The 21214-nt window shown below is 44.5% G+C and overlaps 1 protein-coding gene across 2 annotated transcripts in view; it reads left to right on the top strand.

Moving 5' to 3' along the window:
- The window catches only part of LOC106568201 (coronin-1C-A), a 34915-nt gene that overhangs the window by 11026 nt on the left and 2675 nt on the right, over positions 1 to 21214 (top strand). For both annotated transcript variants that reach the window (XM_014138329.3, XM_014138331.3), the window contains exons 3-6: positions 14920 to 15042; positions 15838 to 15967; positions 16168 to 16349; positions 20645 to 20764. In XM_014138329.3, the coding sequence (XP_013993804.2) occupies positions 14920 to 15042; positions 15838 to 15967; positions 16168 to 16349; positions 20645 to 20764 (555 nt within the window). The remainder of the gene's footprint in view (positions 1 to 14919; positions 15043 to 15837; positions 15968 to 16167; positions 16350 to 20644; positions 20765 to 21214) is intronic.

Genomic DNA, 21214 nt, shown 5'->3' with positions numbered 1-21214 from the left:
GATCTCTTTGTTTCTTAGGACCTAGAACAAGCATCTCTGTTTTGTCTGAATTTAAAAGTAGAAAGTTTGCAGCCATCCACTTCCTTATGTCTGAAACACAGGCTTCCAGCGAGGACAATTTTGGGGCTTCACCATGTTTCATTGAAATGTACAGCTGTATGTCATCCGCATAGCAGTGAAAGTTAACATTATGTTTTCGAATGACATCCCCAAGAGGTAAAATATATAGTGAAAACAATAGTGGTCCTAAAACGGAACCTTGAGGAACACTGAAATGTACAGTTGATTTGTCAGAGGACAAACCATTCACAGAGACAAACTGATATCTTTCCGACAGATAAGATCTAAACCAGGCCAGAACTTGTCCGTGTAGGCCAATTTGGGTTTCCAATCTGTGGTGATCGATGGTATCAAAAGCAGCACTAAGGTCTAGGAGCACGAGGACAGCTGCAGAGCCTCGGTCTGACGCCATTAAAAGGTAATTTACCACCTTCACAAGTGCAGTCTCAGTGCTATGATGGGGTCTAAAACCAGACTGAAGCATTTTGTATACATTGTCTGTCTTCAGGAAGGCAGTGAGTTGCTGCGCAACAGCTTTTTCAAAAAATGTTGAGAGGAATGGGAGATCCGATATAGGCCGATACTTTTTTTATATTTTCTGGGTCAAGGTTTGGCTTTTTCAAGAGAGGCTTTATTACTGCCACTTTTAGTGAGTTTGGTACACATCCGGTGGATAAAGAGCCGTTTATTATGTTCAACATAGGAGGGCCAAGCACAGGAAGCAGCTCTTTCAGTAGTTTAGTTGGAATAGGGTCCAGTATGCAGCTTGAAGGTTTAGAGGCCATGATTATTTTCATCATTGTGTCAAGAGATATAGTACTAAAACACTTTAGTGTCTCCCTAGGTCCTGACAGAGTTGTGCAGACTCAGGACAACTGAGCTTTGGAGGAATACGCAGATTTAAAGAGGAGTCCATAATTTGCAGAAATCAGTTAGTTGTAATTTTGGATAGAGCAGACATTTCCATATATATTTTGTTAGCTGCATGTGTGACAACTCCCCCAGTCCTAATTATGATATCATTTACAAAGATTATATATTTTTCCAAAGATAATGTTTTTTTTATCAATTAGTGTATTTGTTTTGGCTTTTCTGGTGGATTAAACTGCAGCCAGCTTGTATTAAAAGTAGTCCTATTTTGGAGATTATTTCATTTTGAAAGAAGTGAGGTTGTAATCTGAATAAATGGGAAAAGGCCCTTTTTGATCATAGGGTGAGCCATTTTTACTAATTTGCTGGAGAACCAGTTCGGATTTAAGTATAACTTTTGTATGACTGAAGCCTTTAATGAGAGGTTCAATGCTTTAATATTGAATCATTTTAGCCCTCCGAATTCATATTAATTTATAAATGAATGGTCTTTTTTAGGAATGTTAGCCTGCAGAGTTTGAAGTAACCATGTACACTGAGTGTACAAAACATTAGGAACACTTGCTCTTTCCATGACATAGTCCGACTAGGTGAATCCAGGTGACAGCTATGATCCCTTATTGATGTCACTTGTTAAATCCACTTCAATCAGTGTAGATGAAGGGGAGGAGACAAGTTAAAGAAGGATCTCTAATCGGTCGACCTATTATGATTTTTCGATGCCGATTATTGGAGGCCCAAAAAACCCGCTGCCGAGTATTCGGACGATTTAAAAATATATATATATATAATACATTTATTAAATACATATATATATATATATATATATATATATATATTTTTTTTTTTTTTTTTGTTGTTGTAATAATGACAATTACAACAATACTGAATGAACACTTATTTTAACTCAATAAAATCAATTTAGCCTCAAATAAATAATGAAACATGTTCAATTTGGTTTAAATAATGCAAAAACAAAGTGTTGGAGAAGAAAGTAAAAGTGCAATATGTGCCATGTAAAAAAACTAACGTTTAAGTTCCTTGCTCAGAACATGCGAACATAAGAAAGCTGGTGGTTCCTTTTAACATGAGTCTTCAATATTCCCAGGTAAAATGTTTTAGGTTGTAGTTATTATAGGAATTATAGGACTATTTCTCTCTATACGATTTGCATTTCATATACCTTTGACTATTGGATGTTCTTATAGGCACTTTAGTATTGCCAGTGTAACAGTATAGCTTCCGTCCCTCTCCTCGCTCCTACCTGGGCTCGAACCAGGAACACATCGACAACAGCCACCCTCGAAGCAGCGTTACCCATGTTGAGGAAGGGAAAAAACTACTCCAAGTCTCAGAGCGAGTGACGTTTGAAACGCTATTAGCGCGCACCTGGCTAACTAGCTAGCCATTTCAAATTGATACACCAGCCTAATCTCAGGAGTAGATAGGCTTGAAGTCATAAACAGCGCAATGCATTGCGAAGGGCTGCTGGCAAAACGCACGAAAGTGCTATTTTGAATGAATGCTTACGAGCCTGCTGCTGCCTACCATCGCTCAGTCAGACTGCTCTATCAAATCATAGACTTAATTATAACATAATAACACACAGAAACACAAGCCTTAGGTCATTAATATGGTCGAATCCGGAAACTATCATCTCGAAAACAAAACGTTACATTGCACAACCTTCAGCGTTATGTCATAATTACGTAAAATTCTGACAAATTACCCAAAGTGTTGCATATACCTTGACTGCGTGCAATGAACGCAAAATGACACAATTTCACCTGGTTAATATTGCCTGCTAACCTGGATTTCTTTTAGCTAAATATGCAGGTTTAAAAATTATATACTTCTGTGTACTGATTTTAAGAAAGGCATTGATGTTTATGGTTAGGTACAGTCGTGCAACGATTGTGCTTTTTTCGCAAATGGCTTTTGTTAATTATATCATCCCACGTTTGGCGAAGTCGGCTGTCTTTGTTAGGAAGAAATAGTCTTCACAGTTCGCAACGAGCCAGGCGGCCCAAACTGCTGCATATACCCTGACTCTGTTTGCAAGAGAAGTGACACGTTTTCCCTAGTTAAAAGAAATTCATGTTAGCAGGCAATATTAACTAAATATGCAGGTTTAAAAATATATAGTTGTGTATTGATTTTAATAAAGGCATTGATGTTTATGGTTGGAGCAACGTGTACCTAAGCGATTATATGCAACGCAGGACAGGCTAGATAAACTAGTAATATCATCAACCATGTGTAGTTAACTAGTGATAATGATTGATTGTTTTTTATAAGATAAGTTTAATGCTAGCTAGCAACTTACCTTAGCTTCTTACTGCATTCGCGTAACAGGCAGGCTCCTCGTGGAGTGCAATGTAAAGCAGGTGGTTAGAGCGTTGGACTAGTTAACCGTAAGGTTGCAAGATTGAATCCCTGAGCTGACAAGGTAAAAATCTGTAGTTCTGTCCCTGAACAAGGCAGTTAACCCACCGTTCCTAGGCCGTCATTGAAAATAAGAATGTGTTCTTAACTGACTTGCCTAGTTAAATAAAGGTCTAAATTAAATTTAAAAAAAATGTAAATCGGCGTCCAAAAATACCGATTTCCGATTGTTATGAAAACTTCAAATCGGCCCTAATTTATTGGCCATTCCGATTAATCGGTCAACCTCTAATCTCTAAGCCTTGATACAATTGAGACATGGATTGTGTATCTGTGTCATTCAGAGTGTGAATGGGCAAGACAAAAAATTGAAGTGCCTTTTTGAACGGGTTATGGTAGTAGGTGCCAGGCAGGTGCACCGGTTTGTGTCAAGAACTGCATCGCTGCTGGATTTTTCACGCTAAACAGTTTGCTTTGTGTGTCAATGGTCCACCACCCAAAGGACATCCAGCCAACTTGACACAACTGTGGGAAGCATTGGAGTCAACGTGGGCCAGCATCCCTGTGGAATGCGTTCGACACCTTGTAGAGTCCATGCCCTGACGAATTGAGGCTGTTCTGTACTCAATATTAGAAAGGTGTTCCTAATGTTTTGTACACTCAATGTAGAATCCTGCCTTGGGGTTTTGATGATCGTAAAGAATATGAATGAATGGTGCTGGAAGAAAGTAATAGTTAAGAAATGCCAGGCATGTACATGAACAACAACAAATGATCTACAGTGCCTTGGAAAGTATTCAGACCCCTTGACTTTTTCAACATTTTTGTTACGTTACAGCCTTATTATAAAATGGATTAAAGAAATTTAAAAAATCCTCAGCGATCTGCACACAATACCCCAAATTGACAAAGCAAAAACAGTTTTTTTTGCAAAAAAAATGAAAAAAGCCTTATTTATATAAGTATTCAGACCCTTTGCTATGAGACTCGAAATTGAGCTCAGGTGTATCCTGTTTCCATTGATCATCATTGATGTTTCTACAACTTGATTGAAGTCCACCTGTGGTAAATTCAATTGATTGGACATGAGGTTGAAGAAATTGTCCGTAGAGCTCTGAGACAGGATTGTGTAGAGGCACAGATCTGGGTAAGGGTACCAAAAAATGTCTGCAGCATTGAAGGTCACCAAGAACACAGTGACCTCCATCATTCTTAAATGGAAGAAGTTTGGAACCACCAAGACTCTTCCTAGAGCAGGCCGCCCGGCCAAACCGAGCAATCAGGGAGAAGGACCTTGGTCAGGGAGGTGACCAAGAACCTGATGGTCACTCTGTCAGAGCTCTAGAGTTCCTCTGTGGAGATGGGAGAAACTTCCAGAAGGACAACAATCTCTGCAGCACTCCACCTATCAGGCCTTTATGGTAGAGTGGCCAGACGGAAGCCACTCCTCAGTAAAAGGCACATGACAGCCCGCTTGGAGTTTGCCAAAAGGCACCTACAAACCATGGCCTGCTCAGACCATGAAAACAAGATTCTCTGGTCTGATGAAACCAAGATTGAACTCTTTGGCCTGAATGCCAAGCGTCAGGTCTAGAGGAATCCTGGCACCATCTCTACGGTCAAGGATGGTGGTGGCAGCATCATGCTGTGGGGGTGTTTTTCAGCGGCAGGGACTGGGAGACTAGTCAGTATTGAGGGAAAGATGAACTGAGCAAAGTACCGAGAGATCCTTGATGAAAACCTGCTCAGGACATCACACTGGAGCGACGGTTACAACCCTAAGCACACAGCAAAGACACATTTTCCAAGATGACGTAGCAGTGGGATGTCTGTTTTGATTGTCTTGTCCCGTGTATATATCGTTTTTCTTCGTATATGTTTTTAATATTTTTAATCTCAATTTCCATCTATGGACTGAACATGCACTCCTGCAACCCGCCTCACCCAACATGGTATGGATCTGCTATTTGTTATTCTTTAGAAACGGAGCCCCCTTCAGAAGCTAGCCAGCTAACTAGCTAGTAGTCAGTTAGCCACTGCTAGCGGTCATCACCATTAACTCAGACATCTGCCAGCCTCAGCCCGGTCAAATTCCTGCCAGTCTGCACAGCGCGATATCAACCCAGAGCATATCGGACTGCTTTTCTCTACCGCATCTCCGGATTCCTATTGCAAGCTCTGAACCTTTACTCCAGATAATCGCAGCTAGCTAGCTGCTATCCGAGTGGCTACTCCTGGCTAAAGTCTCTGTCCCGAAGCAAGCACCAGTTAGCCTGGAGCTAGGCCCATCTCCCGGCTAGCCGAAGAGATCCATCAGACAATTCCAGGACTTCAATACCTCTTTTGCCAATTGGCCTGGCCTGGACCCTTTGCTGCCGACATGGAGCCCCGCCGATCCATCACGACTGGTCTGCCGACGTAACCATCCGAGGGGGTTTCAACAGGCTCTCCCATTGCGACGTCCACCTGAGGCCCATCTGCTAGCCCCGGCCTGCTAGCTGTCTGAATCACCATGCCTCCAGCTCGCCTAGCTACTCACTGGACCCTATGATGACTCGGCTACACATGCCTCTCCCTAATGTAAATATGCCTTGTCTATTGCTGATTCGGTGACTGCACCTGGCTTAAATGGTGTCTCTAGAGACAAAACCTCTGGTTTTTGGTTTCATGCATGTTAACTTTAGAAGCCGCCTCCCTAAGTTTTTGTTTTATTCACTGCTTTAGCACACTCCACCAACCCGAATGTCTTAGCCATGTCTGAATCCTGGCTTAGGAAGGCCACCCAAAATCCAGAAATTTCCATCCCTAACTATAACATTTTCCGATAAGATAGAACTGCCAAAGGGGGTGGAGTTGCAATCTACTACAGAGAGAGCCTGCAGAGTTCTGTCATGCTATCCAGGTCTGTGCCCAAACAATTTGAGCTTCTACTTTTAAAAATCCACCTTTCCAGAAATAAGTCACTCACCGTTGCCACTTGTTATAGACCCCCTTCAGCCCTCACCTGTGCCCTGGACACCATATGTGAATTGATCGCCCCACATCTATCGTCAGAGTTCGTACTGTTAGGTGACATAAACTTGGGACACCCCGGCCGTCCTACAATCTAAGCTAGATGCAATGGATCGGATACAGCAGGCGACCCAAAACAACGGCGCCGCAGAAGGGGCAGACGGAGCGGTCTTCTGGTCAGGCTCCGTAGACGGGCACATCGCCCACCACCCCAGAGTATACTACTCGTCAATGTCCAGTCTCTTGACAACGAGGTAGACGAAATCCGAGCAAGGGTTGCCTTCCAGAGAGACAGAAATTGTAACATTCTCTGTTTCACGGAAACATGGCTCACTCGGGATACGTTAGTCGGTACAGCCACCTGGTTTCTTCATGCATCTCGCCGACAGAAACAAACAACTCTCTGGTAAGAAGAAGGGCTGGGGGGTGTATGCCATATGATTAACGAGTAGTGGTGTGATCATAACAACATACAGGAACTCAAGTCCTTTTGTTCATCTGACCTAGAATTCCTTACAATCAAATGCCGACTGCATTATCTACCAAGAGAATTCTCATCAATTATAATCACAGTCATGTATATCCCCCCCAGACACCCCGACGGCCCTGAAAGAAATTCATTGGGCTCTATGTAAACTGGAAACCACATATCCTGAGGCTGCATTTATTGTAGCTGGGGATTTTAACAAGGCTAATCTGAAAACAAGGCTCCCTAAATTTTTCTAGCATATCAAATGCGCGACCCGGGCTGGCAAAATTCTGGATCATTGTTACTCTAAATTCCGCGACGCATACAAAGCCCTCCCTCCCCCTCCTTTCGGCAAATCTGACCACAACTCCATTTTGTTGCTCCCAGCCTATAGACAGAAACTAAAACAGGAAACGCCCGTGCTCAGGTCTGTTCAACACTGGTCAGACCAATCTGGTTCCACGCTTCAAGATTGCTTCGATCACGTGGACTGGGATATGTTCCCGATAGCGTCGAACAACAACATTGATGTATATGCTGATTCGGTGAGCGAGTTTATTAGCAAGTGCATCGGTGACGTTGTACCCACGGCGACTATTAAAACCTTCCCCAACTAGAAACCGTGGATTGATGGCAGCATTCGTGCGAAACTGAAAGCGCGAACCACTGCTTTTAATTAGGGCAAGGCGACCGGAAACATGACCGAATACAAACAGTGTAGCTATTCCCTCCGCAAGGAAATCAAACAAGCTATACATCAATATAGAGACCAAGTGGAGTCGCAATTCAACGGCTCAGACACGAGAGGTATGTGGCAGGGTCTACAGTCAATCACGGACTACAAAAAGAAAACCAGCCCCGTCACGGACCCCGATGTCTTGCTCCCAGACAAACTAAACAACTTCTTTGCTCGCTTTGAGGACAATACAGTGCCACTTACACGGCCCGCTACCAAAACCTGCGGGCTCTCCTTCACCCCAGCCGATGTGAGTAAAACATTTAAACGTGTTAACCCTCGCAAGGCTGCCGGCCCAGACGGCATCCCTAGCCGCGTCCTCAGAGCATGCGCAGACCAGCTGGCTGGTGTGTTTACGGACATATTCAATCAATCCCTATCCCAGTCTGCTGTTCCCACATGCTTCAAGAGGGCCACCATTGTTCCTGTTCCCAAGAAAGCTAAGGTAACTGAGCTAAGCGACTATCGCCCCGTAGCACTCACTTCCGTCATCATGAAGTGCTTTGAGAGACTAGTCAAGGATCATATCACTTCCACCCTACCTGACACCCTAGACCCACTCCAATTTGCTTACCGCCCCAACAGGTCCACAGACGGCGCAATCACACTGCACACTGCCCTAACCCACCTGGACAAGAGGAATACCTATGTAAGAATGCTGTTCATCGACTACAGCTCAGCAGTCAACAACCTAGTACCCTCCAAACTCATCATTAAGCTTGAGACCCTGGGTCTCGACCCTGCCCTGTGCAACTGGGTCCTGGACTTTCTGACGGGATGCCCCCAGGTGGTGAGGGTAGGAAACAACATCTCCACCCCGCTGATCCTCAACACTGGGGCCCCACAAGGGTGCGTTATCAGCCCTCTCCTGTACTCCGTTCACCCATGACTGCGTGGCCATGCACGCCTCCAACTCAATCATCAAGTTTGCAGACGTCACTACAGTGGTAGGCTTGATTACCAACGACGAGACGGCCTACAGGGAGGAGGTTACGGCCCTCGGAGTGTGGTGTCAGGAAAATATCCTCACACTCAACATCAACAAAACAAAGGAGATGATCGTGGACTTCAGGAAACAGCAGAGGGAGCACCCACCTATCCACATCGACTGGACAGTAGTGGAGAAGGTGGAAAGTTTTGAGTTCCTCGGCAGACACATCACGGACAAACTGAAATGGTCCACCCACACAGACAGCGTGGTGAAGAAGGCACAACAGTGCCTCTTCAACCTCAGGAGGCTGAAGAAATTTGCCTGTCACCAAAAACACTCACAAACTTTTACAGATGCACAATCGAGAGCATCCTGTCGGGCTGTATCACCGCCTGGTACGGCAACTGCTCCGCCCACAACCATAAGGCTCTCCAGAGGGTAGTGAGGTCTGCACAACTCATCACCGGGAGCAAACTACCTGCCCTCCAGGACACCTACACCACCCGATGTCACAGGAAGGCCAAAAAGATCATCAAGGACAACAACCACCCGAGCCACTGCCTGCTCACCCCGCTATCATCCAGAAGGCGAGGTCAGTACAGGTGCATCAAAGCGGGGACCGAGAGACTGAAAAACAGCTTCTATCTCAAGGCCATCAGACTGTTAAACAGCCATCACTAACATTGAGTGGCTGCTGCCAACATACTGACTCAAATCTCTAGCCACTTTAATAATAAAAAATTGGATCTAATAAATGTATCACTAGTCACTTTAAACAATGTTTACATACCCTTCATTACTCATCTCATATGTGTATATACTGTACTCTATACCATCTACTGCATGTTGCCAATGCCGTTCGGCCATCGCGCATCCATATATTTATATATACATATTCTTATTCATTCCTTTACACTTGTGTGTGTATAAGGTAGTTGTTGTGAAATTGTTAGATTACTTGTTAGACATTACTGCATGGTCGGAACTAGAAGCACAAGCAATTCGCTACACTCGCATTAACATCTACTAACCATTTTGTATGTGACCAATAAAATTTGATTTGAGATGCCCTCAATCTCACACAAATTATCAAGGAACCTACCAGGTACAACCCTAAATCTGTAACCATGGGCATCCTCTTAGATATCATCCTGACCAACTTGCCCTCTAAATACACCTCTGCTGTTTTTCAACCAGGATCTCAGCGATCGCTGCCTTATTGCCTGCGTGCGTAATGGGTCTGCGGTCAAACGACCACCCCTCATCACTGTCAAACGCTCCCTAAAACACTTCAGCAAGCAGGCCTTTCTAATCGACCTGGCCCGGGTATCCCGGAAGGATATTGACCTCATCCTGTCAGTAGAGGATGCCTGGTTGTTCTTCAAAAGTGCTTTCCTCTCCATCTTAAATAAGCATGCCCCGTTCAAAAAATGTAGAATTAAGAACAGATATAGTCCTTGGTTCACCCCAGACTTGACTGCCCTTGACCAGCACAAAAACATCTGGTGGCGTTCTGCATTAGCATCGAATAGCCCCCGTGATATGCAACTTTTCAGGGAAGTCAGGAACCAATATACTCAGTCAGTTAGGAAAGCTAACTTTTTCAAACAGAAATTTGCATCCTGTAGCACTAATTCCAAAAAGTACAGTCCATGGAGAAGAAGAGCACCTCCTCCCAGCTGCCCACTGCACTGAGGATAGGAAACACTGTCACCACCGATAAATCCACGATAATCGATCATTTCAATAAGCATTTCTCCACGGCTGGCCATGCTTTCCATCTGGCTACCCCGACCAACATCTCAGCACCCCCTGCAGCAACTTGTCCCCCCCGCTTCTCTTTCGCCCAAATCCATCTGATGTTCTGAAAGAGCTGCAAAATCTGGATCCCTACAAATCAGCTGGGCTAGACAATCTGGACCCTCTCTTTCTAAAATTATCCTGCGAAATTGTTGCAACCCCTATTACTAGCCTGTTCAACCTCTCTTTCGTATCGTCTGAGATCCCCAAAGATTGGAAAGCTGCTGTGGTCATCCCCCTCTTCAAAGGGGGAGACACTCTAGACCCAAACTGTTATAGACCTAATTCCATCCTGCCTTGCCTTTCTAAAATCTTCAAAAGCCAAGTTAACAAACAGATCACCGACCATTTTGAATCCCACCGTACCTTCTCCACTATGCAATCTGGTTTCCGAGCTGGTCATGGGTGCTCCTCAGCCACGCTCAAGGTCCTAAACGATATCATAACCTCTATCGATAAAAAACAGTACTGTGCAGCCATCTTCATCAACCTGGCCAAGGCTTTCGACTCTGTCAATCACCGCATTCTTATCGGAAGACTCAATAGGCTTGGCTTCTCAAATGACTGCCTCGCCTGGTTCACCAAGTACTTCTCAGATCGAGTTCAGTGTGTCAAATCCGAGGGCCTGTTGTCCGGACCTCTGGCAGTCTTTATGGGGGTGCCACAGGGTTCAATTCTCGGGCCGACTCAGTTCTCTGTATATATCAATGATGTCGCTCTTGCTGCTGGTGATCCTCTGATCCACCTCTACGCAGACGACACCATTCTGTATACATCTGGTCCTTCTTTGGACACTGCTAACAAACCTCCAAACGAGCTTAAACGCTGTATAACACTTCTTCCGTGGCCTCCAACTGCTTTTAAATGCTAGTAAAACTAAGTGCATGCTCTTCAACCGATTTCTGCCCGCACCCTCCCGCCCGACTAGCATCACTACTCTGGACGGTTCTGACCTAGAATATGTGGACAACTACAAATACCTAGGTGTCTGGTTAGACTGTAAAGTCTCCTTCCAGACTCACATTAAGCATCTCCAATCCAAAATTACATCTAGAATCAGCTTCCTATTTCACAACAAAGCCTCCTTCACTCATGCTGTCAAACATACCCTCGTAAAACTGACTATCCTACCGATCCTTGACTTCGGCGATGTCATTTACAAAATAGCCTCCAACACTCTACTCAGACTATATCCAGTTTGCTATCACAGTACCATCCGTTTTGTCACCAAAGCCCCATATACTACCCACCACTGCGACCTGTATGCTCTCGTTGGCTGGCCCTCACTTCATATCCGTCGCCAAACCCCCTGGCTCCAGGTCATCTATAAGTCTTTGCTAGGTAAAGCTCCGCCTTATCTCAGATCACTGGTCACCATAGCAACACCCACCCGTAGCACGCGCTCCAGCAGGTATATTTCACTGGTCATCCCCAAAGCCAACACTTTCTTTGGCCGCCTTTCCTTCCAGTTCTCTGCTGCCAGTGACTGTAACGAATTGCAAAAATCTCTGAAGCTGGAGTCTTCTATCTCCCTCTCCAACTTTAAGCATCAGCTGTCAGAGCACTGTACCTGTACACAGCCAATCTGTAAATGGCACACCCAACTACATCATCCCCATATTATTACTTACCCTCTTGCTCTTTTGCACCCCAGTATCTCTACTTGCACATCATCATCTGCACATCTATCACTCCAGTATTAATGCTAAATTGTAATTATTTCACTTCTATGGCCTATTTGCCTACTTCCCTACTCTTCTACATTTGCACACACTGTACATATATTTTCTTCTTTTTTTTCTATTGTTATTGACAGTACGTTTGTCTATCCCATGTGTAACTCTGTGTTGTTGTTTGTCGCACTGCTTTGCTTTATCTTGGCCAGGTCACAGTTGTAAATGAGAACTTGTTCACAACTGGCCTACCTGGTTAAATAAAGGTGAAATAAAAAAAGCAAAGCAGGAGTGGCTTCGGGACAAGTCTCTGAATGTCCTTGAGTGGCCCAACCAGACCCCGGACTTGAACCTGATCGAACATCTCTGGAGAGACCTGAAAATAGCTGTGCAGCAACGCTCCCCATTCAACCTAACAGAGCTTGAGAGGATCTGCAGAGAAGAATGGGAGATACTCCCCAAATACAGGTGTGCCAAGCTTGTAGCGTCATACCCAAGATGACTCCAGGCTGTAATCGCTGCCATAGGTGCTTCAACAAAGTACTGAGTAAAGGGTCTGAAATACTTATGTAAATGTAATATTTCTATATTTTTTGTATTAAATTAGTAACCATTTCTAAATACCTGTTTTGCTTTGTCATTATAGGGTATTGTGTGTAGATTGATGATGGGGGGGGGGGGACTATTTAATACATTTTAGATTAAGGCTGTAACCTAACAAAATGTGTAAAAAGTTAAGGGGTCTGAATACTTTCCGAAGGCACTGTATATTGTCTCAGAGAGTACTGTGTTTCCCCAGTATTCATTTGCTAAATAGTTGCCGCCACACCCAACATTTTTTAAATGCGTTTTTTGGGATGGAAAAACACTTTCATGACTAAAACCAGACAAAGTTTGTAGAAAATATAATTTACCTATATATTGTTTTTATCAACTTTGAAAACAAGAAATCACCAAATGATAATTTTAAATGATGAAACCAATGAAAGTGAAGAATGAATTTAGATATACTTTTGGCATGGCTGGATTACCGGCCGGTTACTCAGGGCACACGCCCAGGGGCCCCGTTTGGGGTTCCCATTGATTTTGTCATAATGTTTTAGCCTAAGAACACAGAATTGGCCATGGCCTCCGTGACCCCCCCCCCCCCCCACACCCTTTCCACAACCTTTGCCACCACTGCTAAAAACGTTATCTAGGGAAATGCTGGAGTAGAGCATGTGTGTATACAGTTGAAGTCGGAAGTTTACATACAATTTAGCCAAATACATTTAAACTCAGTTTTTCAATCCCTGACATTTAATCCTAGTAATAATTCCCTGTCTTAGGTCAGTTAGGATCACCACTTTTATTTTAAGAATGTGAAATGTCAGAATAATAGAGAATAATTTATTTCAGCTTTTACATTCCCAGTGGGTCAGAAGTTTACATACACTCAATTAGTATTTGGTAGCATTGCCTTTAAATTGTTTAACTTGGGTCAAACATTTCAGGTAGCCTTCCACAAACTTCCCACAATAACTTGGGTGAATTTTGGCCCATTCCTCCTGACAGAGCTGGTGTAACTGAGTCAGGTTTGTAGGCCTCCTTGCTCACACACGCTTTTTCAGATCTGCCCACAACATTTCTATAGGATTGAGGTCAGGGCTTTGTGATGGCCACTCCAATACCTTGACTTTGTTGTCCTTAAGCCATTTTGCCACAACTTTGGAAGTATGCTTGGGGTCATTGTCCATTTGGAAGACCCATTTGCGACCAAGCTTTAACTTCCTGACTGATGTCTTGAGATGTTGCTTCAATATATCCACATAATTTTCCTACCTCATGATGCCATCTATTTTGTGAAGTGCACCAATCCCTCCTGCAGCAAAGCACCCCCACAACATGATGCTGCCACCCTTGTGCTTCACGATTGGGATGGTGTTCTTCGGCTTTCCTCCAATCATAATGATGGTCATTATGGCCAAACGGTTCTATTTTTGTTTCATCAGACCAGAGGACATTTCTCCAAAAAGTACGATCTTTGTCCCAATGTGCAGTTGCAAACCGTAGTCTGGCTTTTTTATGTCGGTTTTGGAGCAGTAGCTTCTTCCTTGCTGAGCGGCCTTTCAAGTTATGTTGATATAGGACTCGTTTTACTGTGGATATAGATACTTTTGTACCTGTTTCCTCCAGCATCTTCACAAGGTCCTTTGCTGTTGTTCTGGGATTGATTTGCACTTTTCACACCAAAGTATGTTCATCTCTAGGAGACAGAACGCGTCTCCATCCTGAGCGGTATGACGGCTGCGTGGTCCCATGGTGTTTATACTTGCATACTATTGTTTGTACAGACGAATGTGGTACCTTAAGGCGTTTTGGAAATTGCTCCCAAGGATGAACCAGACATGTGGAGGTCAACAATTTTCTGAGGTCTTGGCTGATTTTCTTTTGATTTTCCCATGATGTCAAGCAAAGAGGCACTGAGTTTGAAGGTAGGCCTTGAAATACATCCACAGGTACACCTCCAATTGACTCAAATTATGACAAATAGCCTATCAGAAGCTTCTAAAGTCATGACATCATTTTCTGGAATTTTCCAAGCTGTTTAAAGACACAGTGAACTTTATGTAAACTTCTGACCCACTGGAATTGTGATACAGTGCATTTTAAGTGAAATAATCTGTCTGTAAACAATTGTTGGAAATATTACTCGTCATGCACAATGTAGATGTCCTAACCGACTTGCCAAAACTGTACTTTGTTAACAAGACATTTTTGGAGTGGTTGAAAAACGAGTTTTAATGACTACAACCTAAGTGTATGTAAACTTCCGACTTCAACTGTATGTAGATGCCCTTTCACCTAATGTTGTATTTTTATTCCTTCACAAGCCAACCCTTGGTCTTTGCCAGTAGGACTAGGGGGCTCACAGTTCACCGTTTCTCCCGTCTTTGTTACTGATCTCCAACAGTCATACTGAACCTCCTCTTTCTCTCTCCAGACAGGTCGCATAGACAAGGCCTACCCAACAGTATGTGGTCATACGGGACCTGTCCTGGACATCGACTGGTGCCCTCACAATGACCATGTCATCGCCAGCGGCTCAGAGGACTGCACAGTCATGGTACGTACAGCCAGTTTTCACTGCTTACATCTTTAAAATGGTGACCCTATGTTCAAGATGCTGTCTTGGCCCAGGTATGAATACCTACCTACCTCACATGTTCGGACTCTGTGGGTGCACCTTACATAATAAAGGAAAGCTCTTTACCCCTATAGATTTTTTGCAGTGAACTCTGTGACATCTCTTAAGAAGACTATGATCAATAGCCCTGTCTGGGTCTGTCAGTGTACTGCACATGCTAGTGCTGCAACCTTAGCCTCCCTGGTGTGCTCTATACACAAAGCATGTGTCATAGCGTTATCGGATCCACAGCCATAAGTGGATGGTGGAGCAGTGAGGTCATCCTATCAGAATGTCTTGTGTCCTTATTTGGTCTTAGACAAATAAATAATCTCTGCAGCAAGACACGGACAAGTCCACAGAAGGGTCCATACAATATTTGATCTAAATGTATTTTATATGATAGACCTTAAAGATGGAATACTAAAATATTTTAGAAAGGTCTGCTCTCTGAAACATATGTTATGCAGGTGAAACATGAAATGTTATGCAGAACTTATTCCTTTCCCATCCTTGTTTCTGCCCCCATCAGCTCTCTGCTGCCACCCTTAGACTAAACACTGTTAGTACATCCTGCTAACATTACTGACATCTAGCAAAGGCTGATTCTCTCAAGGGGTTGAGGAGAATTCACCTCTTGTTTGTTCATGTCCGTAGTTTTATAAATTAGAAAATGGCTATAAATAAGTAGAAGGCAATGGCATCATGACTAACTTAATCTCTCGCTGTCTCCAGGTGTGGCAGATCCCAGAGAATGGGCTGGTCACCCCGCTGGCTGAGCCTGTGGTGGTGTTGGAGGGACACTCGAAGAGGGTGGGCATCGTCACCTGGCACCCCACGGCCCGCAACGTCCTCATGAGTGCAGGTAGATACAGGTTTAATACTCTGCTTTCACACTGAGTATAGTGTCTGCAGGAGTATGGCACTTTCAGCGGGGAGTTAATTTGTCACAACAGCTCTCAGAATATAAGGCATTTTATATCTTTTCCACTCTACTGTGGAACTGTACTCTGCTACGAGGCTGTGGCATGTGGATTTTGACTTTTTTTTTGTCTGTCCCACCAGGCTGTGACAACCTGATCATCATCTGGAACGTAGGGACGGGCGAGGCCATGATCCAGCTGGAGGACATGCACCCTGACGTCATCTTCAGCGCCTGCTGGAGCCGCAATGGAGCCCTCATCTGCACCGCCTGCAAGGACAAGAATATCCGTGTCATTGACCCCCGCAAGGAGAAGATTGTGGCTGTGAGTGGGCTGGGGACTCTGGGGGAGATACAGTGCCTTGCGAAAGTATTCACCCCCTTGGCGTTTTTCCTATTTTGTTGCATTACAACCTGTAATTTAAATTGATTTTTATTTGGATTTCATGCAATGGACATACAGAAAATAGTCCAAATTGGTGAAGTGAGATAAAAAAAAAAAAATGTTTTAAGTAAATAAAACAATAGTAAAAAGACATTTGAAAATAAGAGTAGCAAGGCTATATACAGACATCGGTTAGTCAGACTTATTGAGGTAGTATGTACATGTTGGTATGGTTAAAGTGACTATGCATATATGATGAACAGAGAGTAGCAGTAGCGTAAAAAGAGGGGTTGGCGGGTGGTGGGACACAATGCAGATAGCCCGGTTAGCCAATGTGTGGGAGCACTGGTTGGTCGGGCCAATTGAGGTAGTATGTGCACACAATGCAAATAGTCCGGGTAACCATTTGGTTACCTGTTCAGGAGTCTTATGGCTTGGGGGTAAAAACTGTTGAGAAGCCTTTTTGTCCTAGACTTGGCATGCCGGTACCGCTTGCCATGCGGTAGTAGAGAGAACAGTCTATGACTGGGGTGGCTGGGGTCTTTGACAATTTTTAGGGCCTTCCTCTGACACCGCCTGGTGTAGAGGTCCTGGATGGCATGCAGCTTAGCCCCAGTGATGTACTGGGCTGTACGCACTACCCTCTGAAGTGCCTTGCGGTCAGAGGCCGAGCAATTGCCGTACCAGGCAGTGATGCAACCAGTCAGGATGCTCTCGATGTTGCAGCTGTAGAACCTTTTGAGGATCTCAGGACCCATGCCAAGTCTTTTTAGTTTCCTGAGGGGGAATAGGCTTTGTCGTGCCCTCTTCATGACTGTCTTGGTGTGTTTGTTGTTGATGTGGACACCAAGAAATTTTAAGCTCTCAACCTGCTCCACTAAATCAAATCAAATTTATTTTTATATAGCCCTTCGTACATCAGCTGATATTCTCAAAGTGCTGTACAGAAACCCAGCCTAAAACCCCAAACAGCAAGCAAAGCATGTGAAAGAAGCACGGTGGCTAGGAAAAACTCCCTAGGAAAAACTCCCTAGAAAGGCCAAAAACCTAGGAAGAAACCTAGAGAGGAACCAGGCTATGAGGGGTGGCCAGTCCTCTTCTGGCTGTGCAGGGTGGATATTATAACAGAACATGGTCAAAATGTTAAAATGTTAAAATGTTCATAAATGACCAGCATGGTCAAATAATAATAATCATAGTAGTTGTCGAGGGTGCTACAGCCCCGTCATGAGAATGGGGACGTGCTCGGTGCTCCTTTTCCTGTAGTCCACAATCATCTCCTTAGTCTTGGTTACGTTGAGGGATAGGTTGTTATTCTGGCACCACCCGGCCAGGTCTCAGCCTATAGGGAGGTGGTCAGTCTCGTCGTTGTCAGTGATCAGGCCTACCACTGTTGTCATCTGCAAACTTAATGATGGTTTTGGAGTCGTGCCTGGCCATACAGTCGTGGGTGAACAGGGAGTACAGGACGGGACTGAGCACGCACCCCTGGGGAGCTCCAGTGTTGAGGATCAGCGTGGCAGATGTGTTGCTACCTACCCTCACCACCTGGGGGTGGCCCGTCAGGAAGTCCAGGATCCAGTTGCAGAGGGAAGTGTTTAGTCCCAGGTTCCTTAGCTTAGTGATGCGCTTTGAGGGTACTATGCTGTTGAACGCTGAGCTGTAGTCAATGAATAGCATTCTCACATAGGTGTTCCTTTTGTCCAGGTGGGAAAGGGCAGTGTGGAGTGCAATAGAGATTGCATCATCTGTGGATCTGTTTGGGCGGTATGCAAATTGGAGTGGGTCTAAGGTTTCTAGGATAATGGTGTTGATGTGAGCCATGACCAGCTGTTCAGAGCACTTCATGGCTACGGACGTGAGTGCTACGGGTCTGTAGTCATTTAGGCAGGTTGCCTTTGTGTTCTTGGGCACAGGGACTATGGTGGTCTGCTTGATATTGGTATTACAGACTCAATCAGGGACATGTTGAAAATGTCAGTGAAGACACCTGCCAGTTGGTCAGCACATGCCCGGAGCACACGTCCTGGTAATCCGTCTGGCCCCTCAGCCTTGTGTATGTTGACCTGTTTAAAGGTCTTACTCACGTCGGCTACGGAGAGCGGGATCACACAGTCGTCCGGAACAGCATGCATGCCTCAGTGTTGCTTGCCTCAAAGCGAGCATAGAAGTGATTTAGCTCGTCTGTTAGGCTCGTGTCACTGGGCAGCTCGCGGCTGTGCTTCCCTTTGTAGTCTGTAATAGTTTGCAAGCCCTGCCACATCCGACAAGCGTCGGAGCCGGTGTAGTATGATTCAATCTTAGCCCTGTATTGACGCTTTGCCTGTTTGATGGTTCGTCGCAGGGCATAGCGGGATTTCTTGTAAGCTTCCGGATTAGAGTCCCGCTCCTTGAAAGCGGCAACTCTACCCTTTAGCTCAGTGCGAATGTTGCCTGTAATCCATGGCTTCTGGTTGGGGAATGTACGTACAGTCACTGTGGGGACGACGTCCTCAATGCACTTACTGATAAAGCCAGTGACTGATGTGGTGTATTCCTCAATGTCATCGGAAGAATCCCGGAACATGTTCCAGTCTGTGATAGCAAAACAGTCCTGTAGTTTAGCATCTGCTTCATCTGACCATTTTTTTATAGACCGAGTCACTGGTGCTTCCTGCTTTAATTTTTGCTTGTAAGCAGGAATCAGGAGGATAGAGTTGTGGTCGGATTTACCAAATGGAGGGAGAGCTTTGTACGCATCTTTGTGTGTGGAGTATAGGTGATCTAGAATTTCTTTCCCCAATTTTTTCCCCCCAATTACCTTCAGAAGTCACATAATTAGTTAGATTGCACACAGGTGAACTTTATTTAAGTGTCACATGATCTGTCACATGATCTCAGTATATATACACCTGTTCTGAAAGGCCCCAGAGCCTGCAACAACACTAAGCAAGGGGTACCACCAAGCAAACGGCACTATGAAGACCAAGGAGCTCTCCAAACAGGTCAGGGACAAAGTTGTGGAGAAGTACAGATCAGGGTTGGGTTATAAAAAAATATCAGGAACTTTGAACATCCCACAGAGCACCATTAAATCCATTATTAAAAAATGTAAAGGATATGGCACCACAACAAACCTGCCAAGAGAGGGCCGCCCACCAAAACTCATGGACCAGGCAAGGAGGGCATTGATTAGAGAGGCAACAAAGAGACCGAAGATAACCCTGAAGAAGCTGCAAATCTCCGCAGCGGAGATTGGAGTATCTGTCCATAGGACCACTTTAAGCTGTACACTCCACAGAGCTGGGCTTTATGGAAGAGTGGCTAAAAAAGCCATTGCTTAAAGAAAAAAATAAGCAAACACGTTTGGTGTTCGCCAAAAGGCATATGGGAGACTCCCAAAACATATGGAAGAAGGTACTCTGGTCAGATGAGACTAAAATTGAGCTTTTTGGCCATCAAGGAAAATGCTATGTCTGGTGCAAACCCAACACCTCTCATCACCCCGAGAACTTCATCCCCACAGTGAAGCATGGTGGTGGCAGCATCGTGCTGTGGGGATGTTTTTCATCGGCAGGGACTGGGAAACTGGTCAGAATTGAAGGAATGATGGGTAGCGCTAAATGGAGGGAAACCTGTTTGTCTTTCAGACATTTGAGTGGGACGGAGGTTCACCTTCCAGCAGTACAATGACCCTAAGCATACTGCTAAAGCAACACTTGAGTGTTTTTTTTTTTTTTTTAAGGAGAAACATTTAAATGTCTTGGAATGGCCTAGTCAATCCAATTGAGAATCTGTGGTCTGACTTAAAGATTGCTGTACACCAGCGGAACCCATCCAACTTGAAGGAGCTGGAGCAGTTTACCTTGAAGAATGGGCAAAAATCACAGTGGCTAGATGTGCCAATACCCCTAGAGACTTGCAGCTGTAATTGCTGCGAAGGATGGTTTTACAAAGTATTGACCTTTTTTTTTCTTCTCTCATTTCTTGTCTGTTTCACAATAAAAAATTGTTTGCATCTTCAAAGTGGAAGGCATGTTGTGTAAATCAAGTGACACAAATCCCCCCCAAAATCTATTTTAATTCCACTTTGTAAGGCAACAAAATAGGAAAAATGCTAAGGGGGTGAATACTTTCGCAAGCCACTGTATGTTGGCTTGTCTCTCACACACACAGACACTCCTACCAACACACACACACACACGTCATTGGTGCTGAAACATGCGATCCTCTCTGATAGATGTGTTGTGTTTCAGGAGAAGGACAAGGCCCACGATGGAGCACGGCCCATGAGAGCCATCTTCCTGGCTGACGGAAACATCTTCACCACCGGCTTCAGCCGCATGAGCGAGCGGCAGCTAGCCCTCTGGAACCCCGTATGTCACCTCCCATCCAGACCCACACGGACACACACACATGGAAATCTGTCGATGTGCCCTTGAGCAAGGCACTTAACCCTAATTGCTCCAGGGTCGCCGTTAAAAATGGCAGACCCTGGCTGTGACCCCACTCTCCGAGGGTGTCTCCGGGAGAGTTGGGATATGCAAAAAAAATGGGAGAGTTGGAATATGCAAAAAAACACATTCTCAATTCACACGTGTAAAATAGGACAAATATAAGCACCCACCAAATGATTATTTATTATACACATACAGACAGACATTCATGCACTCATAGATGCACAAATCCTTATCTAAATCAAATCAAAGTTTATTTGTCACGTGCGCCAAATACAACAGGTGAAATGAAATGCTTACTTACAGGCTCTAACCAATAGTGCAAAAAAGGTGTTAGGTGAACAATAGGTAAGTAAAGAAATAAAACAA

The sequence above is a fragment of the Salmo salar genome, chromosome 13 (genome assembly GCF_965601325.2).
Source record: "Salmo salar chromosome 13, fSalSal1, whole genome shotgun sequence".
Classification (NCBI taxonomy): domain Eukaryota; kingdom Metazoa; phylum Chordata; class Actinopteri; order Salmoniformes; family Salmonidae; genus Salmo; species Salmo salar.
Note: the sequence above shows the minus strand (reverse complement) of the source record. Positions and strands in the feature narration are given on the sequence as shown.